The 19,324-nt window shown below is 41.1% G+C and overlaps 1 protein-coding gene across 20 annotated transcripts in view; it reads right to left on the reverse strand.

Moving 5' to 3' along the window:
• Positions 1-19,324, reverse strand: part of KIF1B (kinesin family member 1B) — a 96,864-nt gene that overhangs the window by 5,358 nt on the left and 72,182 nt on the right. For 8 of the 20 annotated variants that reach the window (XM_055798857.1, XM_055798852.1, XM_055798866.1 and 5 more), the window contains 21 exons: positions 19,097-19,226; positions 18,611-18,770; positions 17,882-17,972; positions 17,183-17,301; positions 16,281-16,336; positions 15,562-15,762; positions 13,477-13,585; positions 12,791-12,857; positions 11,287-11,371; positions 10,919-11,024; positions 9,413-9,439; positions 6,509-6,623; positions 5,811-5,944; positions 5,230-5,291; positions 4,382-4,527; positions 3,769-4,008; positions 3,300-3,371; positions 2,569-2,690; positions 1,621-1,770; positions 931-1,123; positions 188-306 (listed from right to left, as the gene is read on the reverse strand). In XM_055798857.1, the coding sequence (XP_055654832.1) occupies positions 188-306; positions 931-1,123; positions 1,621-1,770; positions 2,569-2,690; positions 3,300-3,371; positions 3,769-4,008; positions 4,382-4,527; positions 5,230-5,291; positions 5,811-5,944; positions 6,509-6,623; positions 9,413-9,439; positions 10,919-11,024; positions 11,287-11,371; positions 12,791-12,857; positions 13,477-13,585; positions 15,562-15,762; positions 16,281-16,336; positions 17,183-17,301; positions 17,882-17,972; positions 18,611-18,770; positions 19,097-19,226 (2,504 nt within the window). The remainder of the gene's footprint in view (positions 1-187; positions 307-930; positions 1,124-1,620; positions 1,771-2,568; positions 2,691-3,299; positions 3,372-3,768; positions 4,009-4,381; positions 4,528-5,229; positions 5,292-5,810; positions 5,945-6,508; positions 6,624-9,412; positions 9,440-10,918; positions 11,025-11,286; positions 11,372-12,790; positions 12,858-13,476; positions 13,586-15,561; positions 15,763-16,280; positions 16,337-17,182; positions 17,302-17,881; positions 17,973-18,610; positions 18,771-19,096; positions 19,227-19,324) is intronic. The other 12 variants (XM_055798868.1, XM_055798864.1, XM_055798872.1 and 9 more) reach the window with 3 other exon arrangements.

Here is a 19,324-nt window from a genome sequence, read left to right on the forward strand (position 1 = left end):
TGCAACAGGCGCTGCATGCCCTGAAATATGGGGCTTGTTCAATTTTCTATTTTTTCTTGTTGTGCGCCCTTGTCCCTCCTTCATTTCACCTGTCTTGTCAAATTCTTCGAACAAGATTAAATTCTGTGACAAACTATCGCACTACCTTTATGCTTTGCACATTGCCCACCCATGATCTGTCTCTCACCGTATCGTGCCAGCAAGAAGTGGATTGAAGGCATATAACCAGTCATTCATGTCTTTGTCGTTGATGGCCTGCAGCAGGACCCCACGATGCTTCGTGCATACACCAAACGTGTTGGGTGTCTGGAACATGAAGGACAATTTAAAATGCTGAAGCCTCCAAGCACAGATGCTGATGCACACTCCCTCCGTGAGGAAGAATTTGCTGCGTCACATTCCTAAAAACCACCAGACCTAAGGTCTTTCATTTAAGCTCCACTGCTCATTTCCAGGATAACATTAGACGGTCAAAAGGGACGTCTTTTACAAAATACAGTTTTAACTCACAAGTGTGGACTTTAACCAGTAAAGTTAACCTGATTCCTTGCAGGATGTTTGTGTGTGTTGGGTTTGTTGTTTGTGTAAAAAAAAAAACAAAAAAAAACCCCACAAAACAAAACACACAACCCCAAAACACCACACAAAAAGGAAACTGCAAAAACCAAACACACAGGGTGGTGGTACCCACACATGCTCACTAAAGCAAACATGCAGTGTCACAGCAGTCTCAGTCTCTTGTACAGCTGCATCCAAAACATAAGAAACCCTGAACAAACTGGCGACCTTGTGGGCGGAGCCATCAGATGCCAGCCATCCTCCAAGACAAAGACATCTCTGACCAGAGATGATGCACAGGATGGTATGGGTGCACTACTACCTGCAGTGATCCTGTTCTGTGGGTAAATAAACAACAGATCTCAGACTGACCTTTACCATTGCCTGTTGATCCTCGCTGTATTCCACCTGAGCTGTGGATAAGTTTATGAGTCCTCTTTCTACAGGATCTTTGTCACTGTTGTAAATAAAAACATAGGGACGGCGAACCACCACAAAGTGCTTGGCCCAGGAGCTGGAAAGTGGCTCCTTGAAATGGAGATATCCTTTCTTTGAGACCACAGAGCTGGAAAACAAACCAAAACAAACCCACAAATAAACAGGAATACACTGTCCCCTAAATAAGGCACCCAGGTATCCGTATTAGCTGCAAAACACTGCATAAGATTCTTGGTCCATAGCGTGTTTTGTGCGTAACAGTATTATGAAAAAGTTCTCCCACAAGCAAGCTGAATTTTGTCTTCAAGAACAACGCAAAAGTCTGATGAAAAGGACCCACAAAGATGTCTACGACAGTGAACTTCAGCAACAGTTTTGATGGTAACAGGTATGTTTAGGTCAATGGAAATCCTGTTCATTAAGTGGATGTGGGGAATGAGTGTTGCAGAGATCAAATGCCAACATGACCTCCATCAGTCCTGCCTCCATTACACAGGACTCTGCATTTCTGCAATCACCCGTTTCATTTACCTTCCTCAAACGAGGCAAAAGAAACTACAAGTGCCAGGCAGTCCCCATGACAGCTCTCAGGAAGCCAGGATCACACAACAGTAGAAAACTTACCCTGGTCTGATTTCCTCAATATCAGGAACAAGGTTTAGAAATTCATTCTTTCCAGCTCTGGCAAGACAGGAAGTTTCTACCGCAGGAATTAGCTGGAACTGTTCCACCTCATGACAGGGACTGGAGGCACGAGAATTTGCTTCTGGTGTCCTAAAAAAAAAAAAAAAAAAAAATAAAAAGGGAGAAAGAAAAGTAAGTCACAACAAACCAACTGAATGTGACAATGGACTTGAAAGTGCATTTACAGCCTTGCCTGTCTCACAGGTTTCATCCTCCAGTCTAGGTTGTTTTGTATGACACTGGGATGCTTTTGTACGCTATTGAATAGCATTTCCCTTGAAATCTATGGAACAAAACTTGTAACTGCTAGTAGGTTTTTTCCCCACTACTTGTCCCTTGTTTCTCTTGCCAAACACTGTCACAACACAGAAATACATCTTACTATGGTTTGATGTAAAATGTACTACTACATTGGCACGCCTCCTCTCAGGGATGTCAAACTGAGAAGGTACAAGTTACATTATCTTTCATTAAGTAGTTTTTCCAAATGTCATCAAAAATATTTTCTAGAGATACAGCTGAGAACGATAAACAGGGATTACTGGCCAAACTGATTTATTTTGGGTTGTTATTAGTAGATAATGTTTTTTAACAGAACTGAAAAAACCTTGTGGACGCTACACACTGACGATGCACTGGTCACTGGAACGACAAGCTGACTGCTTTCAGCAAAAAGCGAAAAAATACACAACACTTCAAAAGAACAAAATGGGGGAAAACAATTGTACCGAGTATTTGTAGAGAATAAGGCAGGGAAGCCATACAGAGAAATATCTGAAAGTAGGGAAAGGGAATAAAGGGGGAGAAAAATATGCAATCAGGAAATACAGGAAAGAGATTGTGAAGCACCGAGAAGTAACGTTTTTCTATTAACACCCTATTACTTACTTCTGATCAACTGAATTGCATCTTGAATCCACAAGAGAAGGGCAGGTAGATGAGGGCGTGAGGGTAGCACTGCTGAAACTCGACACAGACGGGTCGCGCCCAATGGGGGAAATATCTGACAGCTACAAGGACAAACAGGCAAGGTGTCACAGAGGCGGTTCTTCTGCAGCTGGTGTCCCGTCCCGGGCAGCACACAGCATTCAGCCTGCGGGAGGCTCAGATAATTCCTATCAGTGTTCCTATCAGCCATTTCTCTGCTCCAAATTTTTGGACATAATCATCATAAACCCACCTGGGGGTGAAAATACAAGGGCACTTCTATAGACACCACTTGTTGTTAACCTCCTACACTTCTGATGGTTCACATCCTGACTTCCTCAATAGAGTATTAGATTACACAGTTGCAACTTAGTGACTCCTGTGCCTACAGTCAGAATTTCTAAAAGAGCCAGTTTACCCTTTTACACAGGGCAAGCGTACACAGAAGGTGGGAGCACTTCCAGTCTGCTAATGAACTAGAAGCTATGCTACAGTCCAAGTTCACACCATTTCTAATTCCTGCACCAGTCTACAGAACCTGATGCTGACTAGCCAAATGCCTCCAATAGACTGAAAATAACAAATTAACAGGAAGTGTTTTGTCTCTTCATACTATCAACAGATTCCACAGACCACAAATACACTGCTGTTGTACTACAAATATAGCGTATTATATTGTATGAAATATTTACCTTACAATCACTGATGCTGTTGTACACCTGGTTAAATTCCCGATTGAAAGTATGAGTAAGAAGCTGCAGACACTGAGGGACACGGACAAACGAAAAAACAACACAGAGAAAAATTTTACATTTAGATTGTCAGGGAAATTTGAACATATGAGGCAATTTGTCAAGACATATTGAGCAGCTCAGGAAAGAACAAACAAATTCTAAGCTGCTGTGAAAAATCCCAGAAGGGAATAATCACTTCCAAAGCTTCATTTACAGAATTACTAATGAAGGGGAATGAGGTACAGCCATAGCACAAACCCAGCCACCAGCACGGGCTAGTGAGAATGGATTATTTCATTATAAAGCATACTAAAACGAAACTCATGCAACACTGGATATTCGCCATGCTATCTGAAAAGCTCATCATGAATCTTTAACCGTTTTTGGCACCTCAGTTTAGGCCCGTGATGCTTTTCCCATGTTATACCTTGGTGGCCAGCTCTTTCTCCCGATCCACCAGGCTCTCTATATCTGCCGAGTCATAGCCACTGCTCTCACTGGGTGTCACAGCACTCTCGAACGTTGTAGTCGAGATCTGGGAGGAAATGCTGGTGGAGGTACTGAGGGTTCCACTGCTCAAACTGGGAGACAGTGAGTCACTCAGGGACTTGGGGATGCTGTCACCAAGCTTTTCACGAAGCAGAAGGAAATGTCGGGTTTTTTCCACCTAGCAAGAAAAGAAATGAGTATCATCTGCTCCAGGATGTTGCCTGCTTTACAGGCACTGAATTCTTACGCATTCTTTTAAGATTCATACACTGAGCATTCTCCCCAGGTAAGTGAGTTTGCAATGGCACAAGAAGTAGAATCTGCCTTTGTTGAACACACTGAGATTCTGAGCTGAAGGTTCCATGCAGCAGCCAGCCACACACCTGCCACCTTACCTTCTCTGTTGGAGAATTTAATTATATCTCGACTTTGAGAACAAACTCCAATCCGGGAACTCATTCAGCTCAGAAGGTCTCGCAGAGGGTAGACTAAAGGCAAATTCAAAGGTACAGTTATGCTTTTTCTTTCACTTCCCCGATTTCTTTACTCACCTCATGCAGCAGCTCCAGTTTCTCCAATTCCCACTGATGCTCGAGAATGAGGCTGTCACCCCTGGGCCTCCAACCTGCCAGGTTCTCTTCTCCTCGCACATATGCCACAGATGTATCCAGGACTTTCCTCCTCCTCCTCTGCATTCCTAAGCAGTTAAAAAAAAAACAACATAAGATACGTTAAAAATACAGCCAGAGGCTTAGCACTAAGAAACACTTAACAATTGGCAAGCTGTGAAGTACCAACCCGTCTGTTTGGCTGGAAATACACAAGGCAATGATTTCATTGACAGAAATCACACATTCCAAAGATGTGATTTAGTCCAGCTTTCTTACTTGATTCAGATACTTTCCATTGACCACGATATAATGCAAACTCCTGTTCAGTCTAATTCAACACAGGAACTTCAATTGCTAGTTCTTAGAGGAAAAATACACTGATACCACACAATCTACATTCCTTCCAAGTTACCAAGTTTGCATCAGATAGCAGCAGTATCTTCAAAAGACCAAGAGAAAACTGCATTGATGCAAAACCAAGTCTCAGCTGTGTTAGTCATAGGCCATGTATTATGCAACCTAAGTCTATGACAAAGGTCTACGTTTTCTGACATACCAGGAAACTGAAGTTTTCAGTGAATCCTTGGTTCACCACTGGTGAACACAGACCCAAGTTGAAAGTAAAAGCTTGCCTAAGTTTTTTAAGCAATAGCAATGTGCCACTGTTCCCATGAAACACAGGAAACTCTTCCCACCAGGACAGAAGATCCACAGAATCACTCTCTTCCACCTACGAAATTTTCTGCAATGTTTCATATTTATCACTTGAACACCCAGTCACTGCTTACCTGGACTTCCTGTGTCTGCCATTTTGCATAAACTTAGTTCATAGATCCCGGTCACTCGATTGCTGTTCACAAGAAACCAGAGGGAAAAAGAAAAACCTATTATCTTCAAAAATTGTGTGCATTAGCTTTAGTAAACCGGTCCCCAAATTAGAAGTTCAAGTATAGTTCTTAGTTAGAACTACATCTGAATTCTAATCTTGACAGAAAATAACCAGGAGAGACTGCAAGATCTCTAAAAATGGCTTTTCCCCCATGTTCCCCCTCACCCCCCTCATCAGATTCAGAGAGCAGCTGCTGCAGTAAATTCCAGGTCGAGATCAGGGTTGTCTATGTGCAAGTCTGAACAATGGATCTCTCTTCCCAACCGTTCAGTCAGAAGGCCGGAAAAACGATTAGTAAAGAGAAAAGCCACCAGAGTTTTACTGAAATAAATGCAACAAAGAATGCTCAAAACCAGACTGGAGAACTGTAGGTAGACTTTCAAGGAAGAAATAAAGAAAACTAAGCTACATTCTCCCCATGCCCTCTAAGAGAGAAAGTATATGCCGACATAAAACTTCAATACCAAAACTGGAACTTACGAATCTGGAGATTTGGAGTAGCCACTGCCAAAGAGATTGCGTAGTGATCGCGGTGGGGAGATCTTGGCATCTCTTGAGTAAAAGACCATACAAACATCCTTTGTTATAACAGCAGGCTGGATGCAGTGGTCAAGCTAAGAGAAAAAACCAATAATGAATGACTGGCTGCAGACAACTATACCAAGTTATACTGCTTCCCTCTTGTGGGGGGACAGCTTTTTGAAATTTATTCTTATTTGGGTCTTTGGTGGAGGTTTTTCACATGTGTTTCTGTGAAAGAGAACGGTCAAATTTCTCAATGCATCTTATGGGTGAATTGTACTATACAAAAGAACAGTGACTTGCACGCAAAGCCAAGAGCTAGGCCAGCATTTGTAAGATAAGCAGGACTTACACAGCAACGTTCACTGATTTCAGTGGATTTTCAGATACAAAAATAGACAAAACGAGGCACAGAAAAGGAGATCACCAGTTTCGCTTCACATTTGGTACAAGGCAGTAATACCTTGACATCAAGATGCTAACTGTGAATTAATTTTTCCACCCTGTTCTCAGAAAATTAATAAAGACTTTCACTGGCTTCAGGATTCAAAATCATTTAGTCCGGTAAGTATCTTGGCTACATACTGTCTGCTGTCTCAAAATAACTCAAGTTATACTCGAGTCCACAAGCAAAAAGAAAGGCACAGGTCTCTAACCTCCAGGTAAGCAGAAAGGGTCATATATATCTTCTCTCCATACGGTGTCACTCGATTGAGGAGAAGGGAGTTATGCAAGGAGCTATCCCAAACTGCTTCAAACCGATAGAAAGTCCTGAAAAAAAATACAGTAAGAGCTCCTCTGCATCCCTCTTAGCCCTCAGTGTACAGCATCTTTTTCTTGACATCATCCACTACAACTCTCAGCGGCTTAGATAACAAATAAAAAGCAAAAGCAAAGACCTTCTTTTCTTTCCCAAGATCACTTACTTCTACCCTCAAATACCATGGCATAAGAGAACATTGCCTGTTATGAAAAAAGACTCATGTAACAGAGTCAAAAGTAAATACAGAACAGAACAAAAGCTGTCTTAACACTACAGGGAAGTCAGCACTACAGAACAGTGTTTCTAAACAGTAGAATTCCTTTCTATTGCTCCAGGTGCAATTCAGCCCAGTTGGACCTCCAGAGTGCATGGCAAGGTTCTTTTCTATAAGCACCGCTCATTCTACACCATGTTTTAGGACTAATGTATAGCAACAAAACAGATCCCTCTAACACTGAGTCTTACAAATCCAGCAGCTTCTGATAGCAACCCTACCTATCAATCATTGTAATTTAAGTCCTATATTCAAGCGACAAAGATTTCCTTCTATGCCCTTACTAGCTTCAAGTAAAAACTTGCAGATCTAACACAAACTTTTGTAAGAAATTTCTTCAGTTTGGTACATGGAATGAAAGGAGCTGAAGCTTCCACAGCTCTACCCCCGCAATCAAGAAAGTTCATCTGTTAACTAAAAAAAAACCACCTAAAAAAGTGAGAGACAGCATCATACACAGGACAGCTAAATCATTAGACCCTTGAGTCACCATGACACTCTCCCCTCTTGTAACAGCAGCTTAGGGAAACGACCTCTCTCCTTTCTCACAGGCAAAGACCGATTTCACGTAGGCTCCTCTGGAAAGAAGTCCTATACCCTTAGTGAGGAATACAGCACACTTCTCTACACTGATAACAAAAAGATGATACCATTTCTTCATCACCTCTATAAAATTTCCCTCCCAAATCCCCTTGCCACTGAGGTTTTCCATCCTATTTTGAGTCCAAATGATGTGGTACTAAAAGCAAGAAAGTGTGTCATGTGTATTAATTTTTTATAATGTTATATCTCCAAAGAGCTTCTGCACTAATGCCCAAGGCCAACTCAGAAAAATGGAAAATGAAACCAAAGACAAACGACAAAAAGTAGGGTGGGGGTGAAAGAAAGAAATAACAATAACGAAAACCAACCAAAAAACCATCACAAACAGCCCAAGAGCAGACATATCAGAAACCAAGATCCCAAACAGAGTTCCCAAGAAACCCCTTCTCCTGATACCAGTTGCATAATTCTGAGCTAATACATTGAGACACCATGAACTGCGCAGTCAAGTAGTGTAATTTGAGAGTATTGCTAAATACTGTTTCCATTGGAAGTAGCACATTTAAGAATCTTATTACTTCTACATGTCCTGCTTCTATTAAAAATGCTACAGAGAAAAATATTCTGAAGGCGAAGTAATTGGTAGCTGCCAAAGCACTGTAACAGAATCATCCTTATTTGGGTGAGGTTAGGCAAGCAGCACAGGTTGTCCTCTAACCCTTTACAAATCTGTGTTGAGTCCCTTATGTTTAGTCTTTCATCATGTCTTAGGTATGGGATCAATTTTTTTAGCAAGCTCCAGATCTACTCTCTGGGTGGAAGAAAATGTGGTAAACTGGCTCTTCACCGATGCAAGAGCCGGCATACCTGGCCCCTGAATCAGCTCGCCACCATTTGCCAACCAGGACTTCTCATCACAAAGAGAGAATACAGATATAGATGTTCATCAGCAAAATGATGACTTTTTCATGAACACAAAGTTGAAGTACAGTTGAAATACAGTTACTCTACTGGATTTTGTCTAGCCAGGGAGTTAAACACAGAGTCTGGCCTAGTCCAAACCAGAACTTGCTAGAATAGTTACAGAGGCGGACAAAAAAAACCAGGAGTGAGCAAACTTCTTTCAGCATAGCTAATAGCACAAGGAGGGAAATGGAGTGCAGAACAAGCGAAGCATGAAAAACAGGAGAAACAGGTTAAAAGCACCAACGTGTAGTTGGGACTGATTTTTAAGTGGATTTTAGTATTAGTGAGAGGTGGTGAACCGAGAGCACTGAAGACTTAAAGTTTGCTCTTTTTCAAAGAGGCAAACCACAGAAAGCAGAGTGCAAATTGTCCCAGACTGTGCCGCCAGCACACCTGGCCATGCCCCGGTCTGGAAGGTGAAGGAGTCCAGTCCCAGCAGCTACTGCACCTCTGCGTCTCTGCACACTGGTGAAGTAAGTAGTAGCAACCACATGGTTAAATTTCAGATGCAAATCCAACCTAAGAACAGAGGTTGGATGCCAGTCACATGGCTGCCACTGCTTTTTGTTCAGTGCAATTCAGAGCTGGAATTTCAAGTAACCTAATCATTCAGTCCTTGACTTGGTACTTCAAACATGGCAAGCATTACAGAGTCAGAGGCAGTAAGAAATTCCAAATTTAGTTCTTTGATACAGAACGAAGGAAGAAAATAGCAAGGGCTACAAATAGGGACTACATTCTCATGGCACATTTTTAGAATCAGAAAGACGGAACCAAGAAGGCTATTTCTTACACGTGAAGGGAAGTTTACCTTCTCAAGTCCCACACTGAATTGTACCCGAATAAACCCCTGACACAAAGGAGGAGGAGGAGGAATACCACTTCTGCAAGAGCAAAGAGGTGTGCTAACAAAATTCAGTAAAAGCTAAAAGGGAAGTGGGGGCAAGACAAATGGGACATAAAGATTCTTGAAAATAGAATGCTTTATGTACAAAGGAAGCAACCAGAAAATACCTAGGCATATCCTTATCAAGAAAGAGCCTGTAAAAACATAGAAAGAGCTTCAGTTAGTGCAGCCAAAAGCAGAACAGAAAAGCAACAGCTGAGAGGAACAGAACAAGTAGACTTAAAAAAAACCCAAAACACACAACACACCAACCAGAAAACAGGTCTGCAGACAATGAGCAAATGTAAGACACATCCTTTACCAGGGATTCACTTCCAATTCACCACCCTGCCACGCACTCATCCCACAGCTTAAACCTTGGCATTCTGGCAAGAGGTGGTCAACAGCTTTACTTTACTTCACTCACACTAATCCTTCATCCAAGTGGCCAACCTAATAGAAACTGTAGAGCTATACAGGAATTTCAAGAAATTCCTGTACAACATAAAGTATAGGACCTTCCAACTTCAAATACAATAGTAATCAGACTGGAAACTAGCAGCAATCCCCTTACATCCCAGTTATACCGACCCATTAATTCAAACACACTAACACACCCACTTCTCAGTGGGAGGCAGAGTAACTGCCAAAGCCCTGTCCCTGCGCCTGCCGCAGACACGAGGTGGCAGGAAGGATTCAGCAGGCAGAAGCAGCGTCCTGGATCCACCTTTAATATCGCCGTGGTATTCAAAGTCCAAGCCTCTAACAGAAGGAAGAGGCCATTTCAGCGCCTGGGATACCGCCTCCAGCATTCAGCAGCTGCAGCAGAGATGGGCTCCAAAACAACCCCTCCGGAAACACTCATTCATAGTTAAATTTCCGAGATATTCCTGCTTTGCACCAGCTAAACAGAGCCATGGAGCGGTCAAGTGACTTGGCTGATGTCAGAGCAGGGAGAGGCTGTGCCGGCAATGCAGCATTCTGCTTCGCTGCCCTTTTGTTGCAGACGCTGAAGCAAAACAATGCAGAATCCGCCTGATCTGTACAGCAATGCACCCTAATGAGGCGGCGCACACAGCCCCAAACCTCTCAGACAGGGGCCCGGCCGCTGCAGCAACCAGTTCCACGGAACAGACACCCCCTTCTTAGGGCCGGAGTCCATCTGTATAAACCCACAAACCATTAAGTTCAATTTACAAAGCATGGCTCTTGCTTAAACTGTCACATGCTTGTTCCAGGAATAATATAGGTATGTACACATCCATAAATATATCCCCCGAGACTGCCCTTGTACTTCAATGCTGTATTCTAGCAACAAACTTTGATGTCAGTAGAAAAAGTTCTGGGTTAAATTCCAAGACTCCCTTAAGCTGTTCCCTTCTGTCCTCCCTTTTTGGTGCTTACACATGGAAAGTAATTCAAATGCATTATCAAGAAATCCTCCATGTAGACCAATGGGCTTCACCTTTAGCAAGAGTTCATGGTAACATTGATTCTCGATCTGTATGCCCTGTGCCCACAGAGTTCTACATTTAACAATCAGCAATATTCCCAGCTTTCCAAACATCCTGCCAGTATCTCAGAAGTCAAAGAAATTTCAGATTCCTCCTAGAGTGCTCACTTCACTCACTTACCTATTGGAGCTGTGAGAGGACTTCAGGTATTTTGCAGAAATAATATTCAAAGACAAAATAGCATCCACAGCAGCTTCATCTACCTCTGGTTTATTTCTTATACGCCCTGAAAAAGGTAGAAGGGGGAGTCAACTAAAATTAAACTTGAAACACAGAATGAATGTGTTTTCCCAAATATAATTTCAGACTATATGATTAACAAGCAGCTTTAAGTGTAAGTTGCACAACTTCAGTTTTTCCTCTGGATATTTTTCAAAATTCTCCCCTCACAGCCAATATTCATAAAGATGTCAGAATCCAATACAAAAAGAAATTACCGTTAGTACTTTTTCTTCCTTACACAGCAACATGCAAAACAATACACTCACCGACAACCAGCTCTCGCACATCTTTCCAGTGCAACTCACTGCCCTTCTCATGGATAATGGTGACTGTGATTCTACGCTGGATTCCCTGGTAGAATTCAAAACCAAAACATTGGTGAAGCATTCCCCACCAACACACATACTCTAACATCATTATTTTGCAATTATACTGCAAAAATGAAGCAAATAAGATCATTTAAATTAGTCTGAAACTGTGAACAAGCACCTATGTTTCAGGACCCTAAAACTGACTTAAGAGAAACATTACACTCTCCTAAGTAACAGAATTTACAGTTCTCCCTCCTCATTCCACAAAGGCAGAGGATTTAACCTAAAATTGTCCTTAAACTGTTGATACACTCTCAAAGAAGGTATGTATGGTCCCTGGGATGTATCAGTTGACCACAAAACCAAGCAAATCCTTGAGTAATGTGTTCTTATGTACTTATACGTTACATTAAAGTGTATATACCAAAACAGAACATATATACCAAAAGAAGTTACTAGAAAAGAGAAACTACTCATGCAGATATTCTCCTCCTTTGTCACATGTATCTGTTATGAGCCAAAATATTGTAAAACTCTGTAATAGCTGGAAAGAAGGTACAACTGTAGAATAGAAGTAAACACCACATCTAAAAAAGAAAAATTCCCAAGTGTTGGTTGCAACAGGTTTCACTCTTCAAAACGTAGAGGACAACTATCCAGGGAGAAGGTGCTTTGCATGCAACTGTTTCCAAAGAAGCTGATAAACATTTGCCTGCATTGTGGACTTGGCAATGGAACTACACAGGTTAGAATTACTCTGGTTTGAACTGGGAGTAACTGCTGAGCACATTAGTAAATCTAGAACTGAGCAACATTATTTTTTTTTTAAAAGGAAATTATTAGAATACGATTATTATTCCTAAGCTATACGGACTGTTCCTATCATTTTAAGAAAGAGGAAATGCAAGTCAAAGTAAACTCCATGGAAAAGAACTGAGAATTTGAGAGTAGAAGAAAACCATAACAAACTTATAAACAATATTTAACTGAGATTTATCTTTAGAATCTAGCTAAAGACAAATTATTATTAAGGATTATTACAGGCATTTAAAATGCACAGAGACACAGTCATTTTGTAGACTTGTCTCACAGCCACATGCAGTGAGAAAGAACCAACGAAAGCTGAGTCCACAAGATCCTTCTGGGTCCTTGGTAGAGATGCTGGAGAACACTAAAGGCACAAATCTGGTTCCAAAGGTTCCTGCTTTTTGAAAAGCTTTCATCTTTCATGAGTGGGATGCACACTGATAAGGAAACAGCAATACACTAGGGGCCAAACATACTCTCTTCGTAGCCCAAAGCTAACAGACTAAGTACAGACTGAAGGATGGCTGACCCTACAGCTATCATTAGACAGCTGCGTAGGAAAGGAAGGGACATGGAAGATGCAAAATCCAGCCATTAGCATTCTAACCCCCCACAGAGATGAAACTTGCTGCTCTACAGCCTTCATTAGTACCTGGTGAAGGAGGAACGTCCCCTGGCAGGGCAAGCCTCCAGTGTGGTCCACAATAGCAGGAATATACCTGTGTGAGAGAGTGAAATCAAGAGGCAGGAAAGATATACTAGTACAGTGACTGCCAACAGTTACCTCTCCATATAGTACCTGAAGAAATGAGTGCTTCTGCTGACTCCCAGACTAGACTCTTTAATCACCAGAGCATCAGTAAAATACAGAAGTATCATACACTGCACTTCCAGTACTTCTGGAAAACTCTGTGGAACTCGCTTCTCAATATAATCCCTAAAACTTGTCAGGGAAAAACCTTCTGTGTAGCAGAGGTGAACATAAAACAGGACCTGGTAGATGACTTCTGGAGCATAAAATCTCTAGTGACCCAAAGAATCTAAACTCATTGCCTGCATCGGGTAAGTTTTCCCAGTGCCTGTTCAGCTGGTGTGCACGGGCTTTCAAAATGGAAAGATTACTTGAAGCGTGAAAGAAATGTCATTTTATCTCTTCAGCCCTTTCCAGTGGGGACAACCAATGTCACCAGAATTTACACCCGATCACTACAGACCACCCAGGCCACTGCCCAATAACGACTGCTGAACATCAGCCTGGTCTGACCAGAACAAAGGGCAAAAGATCAGACTCCCATAAATGACTCTTCTTAAAACATAAAGGATTAATACTGGACTTACTCCCCTGTCGGCTCCAATTCGCTGATTTCAAACCACACAAGGAGGTCGTATTTGCTCACACTCTGGCCCAAGCTGGGTTTGCTCATAGTATTTAGTTTTGTAGCTGGCACTTAAAAATAAAAAGAAAGAGGAAAAGGAATGGTTTACAAAGACTGAACAAGTAAAGCTTACCCTAGGGCTCACAGAAACAAGTCATTTCAGTGATCCTACGTATTCTATGTACATACGCAGACAACATCTTTTTCCATGAAAATTATGTTGCTTACAGCAATCATTTCTCAAAGTGTTGTTTTTTTAAAATGTAAGTTACTAGATGAAAAGAAAAAAAACCAACACAAATAAAAAACCAAAACTGTATCCAAAAAAACTTGTAAAAATATGCAGTCTCTCTAGATCCACAGAAAAAGTTTCCACAAATAAGCCATGAAGTAACTGACGTACAACAGTTTGTGATTTGGAATTACTTAGGTCTGTTCTTCTACAACATTACTCACCAATAAAGTACATTTCCCCCCCCATACACAAGGTGGGGGGAAGAATGGGGGGGGAGGGGGGGAGGGGGGGAAGAGGAACTTAAAACTTCAGTCTTTGCTTCTTCATGTTACAAATGCTAGTCTCCTGAACCACTTTAGATAATATGTAAAAAGGCTGAACAAGACTTATTCCAGAGCCATAATCCTGCCAAGATATGTTTCTGGGCTCCTTACATTTTAGTATTAGTGACTACTACTGGCCAGATCCTCTCTAATTCCTTTCATACAAATGTAGGGATAAACCATGTTAAAAAAAATAACAGGGTAACTGAAATCTAGAAATAATCCGATATCCATTCACATATACTTAGATCGGATCTTTTAGCTATCATTACATGACCTCTCTTATCTACTCATTCATTTAATTTTTGTGAAAGGGAATATTTTAAAAGCCTAGTTCCTGTGTACTCTGACAGGTATTTTTGTAACTCTGCAATTGATTTTCCTTTTTTTTTTTTCCTTTCACATACTAACTTTATTGTTTTTATTAAGCCAAATAATTATTCTCCCTTCTAGCCCCTCCAGCCCCATTCTTCCCTTGCTCAAGTATTCTTCTAGGTTCTCTGATCTTCACACCTCTGTGTATCCTTCAGCCTCCACCACAACTTAATCTCCAGTGCAGCGGAAGGGCTTAACAGTCCCCAGTCAAGAAAAAGTCCTTATACGTGTGCCTGTGCAGTCTCTTTTGGAAAAAAAAAAAAGTGAATTCTGCTTCTTCTCTGGGTAAAAATCGCAGCTACCTCAGATGGACAGATTTATAACAGACAAGAATCTGTTATTTACAGCACTACAACTCCATCACACCAGGCAGCAAGCTTCTGTGTCATCATTTACTCCTCCCTTTCATTACTCAGGGCACTCACTCTCTTACATGCATATCACATCACATAGCTGCACATGAATTCATTACAGCTGGACTTAAAGCGAGAGGTACATCAAAGACAAGTCAATCAAGTTTATTGCTAAGCAGAGCAACCCAAAAGATTCAGAAGAGAAAAACAACAGAAAGACACATTTAACTAAACACGAAAGCCAGTTCTAAAGGTTCTCATGGACTTGCTCTGGCAGAATTAATAACCAACGAGTTGTCTTTTTTGTGTGTTTGTTTTAAATAAAACCAAATAAAAATGTAAACGAGGAACGGCAATGTTAGTAGGAGAAAAAACCACCACAACATGATGAGCAAAAAGGAAACCTATATGGAACACAGCAGAATGTTTCTCTACATAGCTGTTTTTTCATGTGCAGCATCTCTCATCCCAGTATCAGAAACCTATGTACAGAACACACCAAAAAAAATATCAAGAGGTCCAGGAAGTTTCAAGGAATAGATCCAGCGACACAGAAAAATCTGCAATACCTAGCACTGGAGTTCATAGACTATATGGTTCTCTCTAGAATAGCCCTAAACTTAAGCACAGCATCACCTTCCATGACTGCAGTCATGGCTGTTTCTAGTCCCAAGAACGTTACATGATAAAGGAAAACGGAATTCTGCAGCACATGTTGGAACTACTTCTACATCTACTACAGATCAAGTTTGGCTACTAACCATCTCGTTTAGGAGCCCGCTCACTCTGACAACTGGGAATAGGCAGAAAGAGAAAAGGTGGCAGCTGGTCAGCTCCATCCTGGAAAGCAGCCACAGCAGAGGATGCAAGCACGTTGGCATGCTCGGATAGCGTGTTCAGCACATGCACGTTTACATAGCCAGACATAAGATACCTAATCAATTCAATTTTTCTTTCATGGTCTGCAAAGGGAATGGAACACACACAAAAAAAGGATGTAGAAATGGGCAGGTGAGAGAAAGCTGGAGGAGGCGGAAATTAATAGGTGAAATGGAAAAAAACCACAGGAGTTCAGCATGCATTATTACAATTAAGCAAAGAAAAAAAAAGGATCATTTCAACAAGACTGACTCACTAAAGAAGAATGTTGAGAGAGCAAAAAGATGAAGCAGTTAATGAATAAGCAAATTTCCAGTCAAGTGCTCAGTAAGCACATAAAGAGCCCTAGCCAGAGCTGATGGAATATGGTGAACACCTAAGGAATGAAGTTCTACCCTTTAGTGAACCAAGAAGCACTTCCTGCAAACAGAGGTTGAAAAGAACACAAACAAAAGGAAGACTGCCAGCAAAGACAGACTAATGCCCTTCACAACATCCACTCCACTGCATTTCTTGGTGTCCTGAATAGCTTATGAATACGCTACAACCTTCACTTTCGGTAGCAGACATGTGATGTACTGAATCAGAGAACTGTTCTCACCTGGCTTTGAGAGTGGCATAGGGGGAGGAAAGAATCTTCGGGAAGGCTGTGGAGGACTACAGAGAAATGAAAAGAGTTATCAGTATAGAGGCAGCTAATCATGAAAAATATATACAGATACACAAAGATGCATCTATGTACACACGCACTCGTAGAGTCCCTCCACCCATTTTTGTCTCTAAAAATATCCTCACAATCGCATGAAGACAGGTAAATACCACCTGTCAGGAAAACAAGTGGAGTCAGCACACTCCTCAGACTAACCTATGTCCTTTCTCTATCTTAATTAATCCTACCTGTCAGTAATAAAAACAATAAATTTAAAAAAAAATTACAATTTCCAACTGCTCTACCCCCATTCTGCACTGAAAATTTAAGTAGACTACAGACATTTCCCAAAATAACTTAAAAGAAAGAAACGAGTCTTAGCTGACATTTCCTCTTAAAACCAGCATGTGCTTCAATAGCCTCTTCCCTTATAGCTATGAAGATGATGACAACTAGGGGCCCTTTCCCTGATTCCAAAAATTCAAATGCTCAGGCATGACTATGTCAAGGCATTGCATCTTGGGAGCACTGGTGAGGTTTACCCAGAACTCACCAAGACCACTGCTGAAATTCTGAGTACAATGTTCTATCACCACAGTGTTTGTAGCATGGATGCAACTGTATTGGCCAAACAGCTTTCCATGTTTGAGAAGGCAAAGCAATTCCATCACTCACTAACAAAACATACTGCACTGGGCAAAAAGGTGCCTGCCAGCACTCTGACCTTGCTCAGGAATCCTAGTCGTGAGGGTGTGACTATATAATTTCAGGAGTATGAGAAAGTACTGCCTGAACTGCAGAGCTAACTCGAGCGTGATTGCAGGCAGCCTTCATGCCAGAGCAGCGAACAATACCTGTTGAGATCCTGTCCCTGCAGATGGAGAGGATGTTGCTGATAATGCCCAAAGACTTCAAACACAATAGGCTTTGTTTTGATGTACTCCACAAACGATTCTGTCACTTCAACAGCAATCTATTAAGCAAAGTAAGAAAGAAAATGAGACTTGCAAAAAAGAAATCTAAGCGTGAATTTTAGGAGTTTGTATTTTTCATATGGTTTAATGCCACTCACAGTAAAAGTAATTGCATTCCTTTTTGATTTAGGCATTAATTCTACTCTCTAATACAGGAGAAAATGAAAACCTCAACATCAGGCATTTAAGCTGGAGGTGACTGCACGTAACCAAAGGATTACACAGACCATAAGAACAGTATGTTCAGTTCATCTGAGATCAAGAACACTGCTATTCACACATATTTTATTTCCTGAATTCTAGACTGCTTTTATTAAATACCATGGAAAGGCAACAGAATTCAAAGGCATGAAGTAGAGGTGAAACAGCAGAGTTAAATCTGCCACACAGAACCATTCTGCATTCTGTTCTCCACTGGGCACCATATCAGTCACCTGATCACTCCTCCTACTGCCTGTTCTTAATCATTCCCCTTGTCCCCCTTATCCCCATACACCTCTCTTGAGATTAACAAGAAGGATACACACAACTCCCCAGTGCTAAAACAGGCACTTACTATTCCTGTAAAGTTTTACTTACATTCTGAACATGGTAAAACCCAAGGGGAGTCCCTCGACCATTGTTTTTGAGAGGTTCTGTTGAGAAAGCTTCATCATGTCGATGTAAAAAGCTTTAAAAAAAGCAAAAACAAAACAACAAAAAATAAAACAAAAATAAACCACTACAGAACAGTTTAGCAAAGATTGCTGTGCTGTGAACCCAACACTGAAAGGAAACCCATTAATTTATTCTGTTAGAACTTTGCAGGGAGTTGAGTGATGACTTAAAGCCAGGAATACCCTAGCCTCTGGGAGCACAATTCCTGTACTTGTTTTATGTCTTTATTACTCCCATTTTTTCTTCTTTCTTATGAAACTAAGACAAAGAACCCTTTTACTTAAGAGCTACTGATATACTCAAGGGTCATGTAGCTTTCATTGCAATTGAGCATATGTACAATCCAATATTGTAGTTTTCACACTAAAAGCCATTATCAAGCAAAAACTTAAAAGATACATACAAAATAGTAACTTAAGAGTCCACTCTGACTCTTGATTCCCTTCTGCAAAACTATTCCTTAACACCACGCTAACACAAAGCGGGTACTGCTCGTATAAGGAATTCCAGTAACTGACAAGGCACTTTTCTCTGCTATACCACACTGCCACTCATTTGAAAAGCTCTCAATCAGACCCTCCATTGCCCACTATTATTTGCACTCTCTATCAAACCATTAATTGCCTAATGTAAATAAGGATAAATTCTTACTTGAACTGGCAGAAAATATCTGCGTATTCAGGAAGGATGCCACTGGCCTGCAGCACTGTCACACGAAAGGTAAACACACTACCCAGTTTCAAGTGATCACCAATTTCCTCGGTGAATCCTTCCATAGTCATCTTTCCATCCAAAGTGGCTGACTTCAAGTCTTAGGGAAACACAAACATCCCACATGAAATCATTTGTTCTTTTTCTTCTTTTCTTTTCTTAAAAATATTCCTTCAGGCAACAGTTTAGTCACATAATATTGCGGGTTTTTTCTTTTGAGCCCAAATTATTTGCTGATAGTCAAAAGATACAAATACCTGGGAACAGTTTTTCTGCACAGTTCCTCAAATTAAGAACTCCAGCATCTATGGTATGCAACCCATCGGTTACACCTTTCTGTACCTATCATATTCTTGAAGGACACTTAGAATCCCTATCACTGATTTCCCTTAAGTTCCCCAGAGCTACTACCTATCTCTTACTTACCTAGCTCATTCATTCTGTTGATCTCCTCCGGAGGAGTGGTAACCTCTGAATTCTGTCCTTGCCCTTCCACAATTCTTAATTCTTCCAAAGACAGTCCAGACCGAGTCATCGTAACTGAAGAAAAATCACTCTGAAAAATTAAATGAGGTAGCATGTAACAGATTCCTGCAGTTTCCAGTTTTGCCATCCCCTTCTTCCCCCACAACACTTATTTATTTAGAAACAGAA

Source organism: Falco peregrinus, chromosome 3, assembly GCF_023634155.1.
Source record: "Falco peregrinus isolate bFalPer1 chromosome 3, bFalPer1.pri, whole genome shotgun sequence".
NCBI lineage: Eukaryota > Metazoa > Chordata > Aves > Falconiformes > Falconidae > Falco > Falco peregrinus.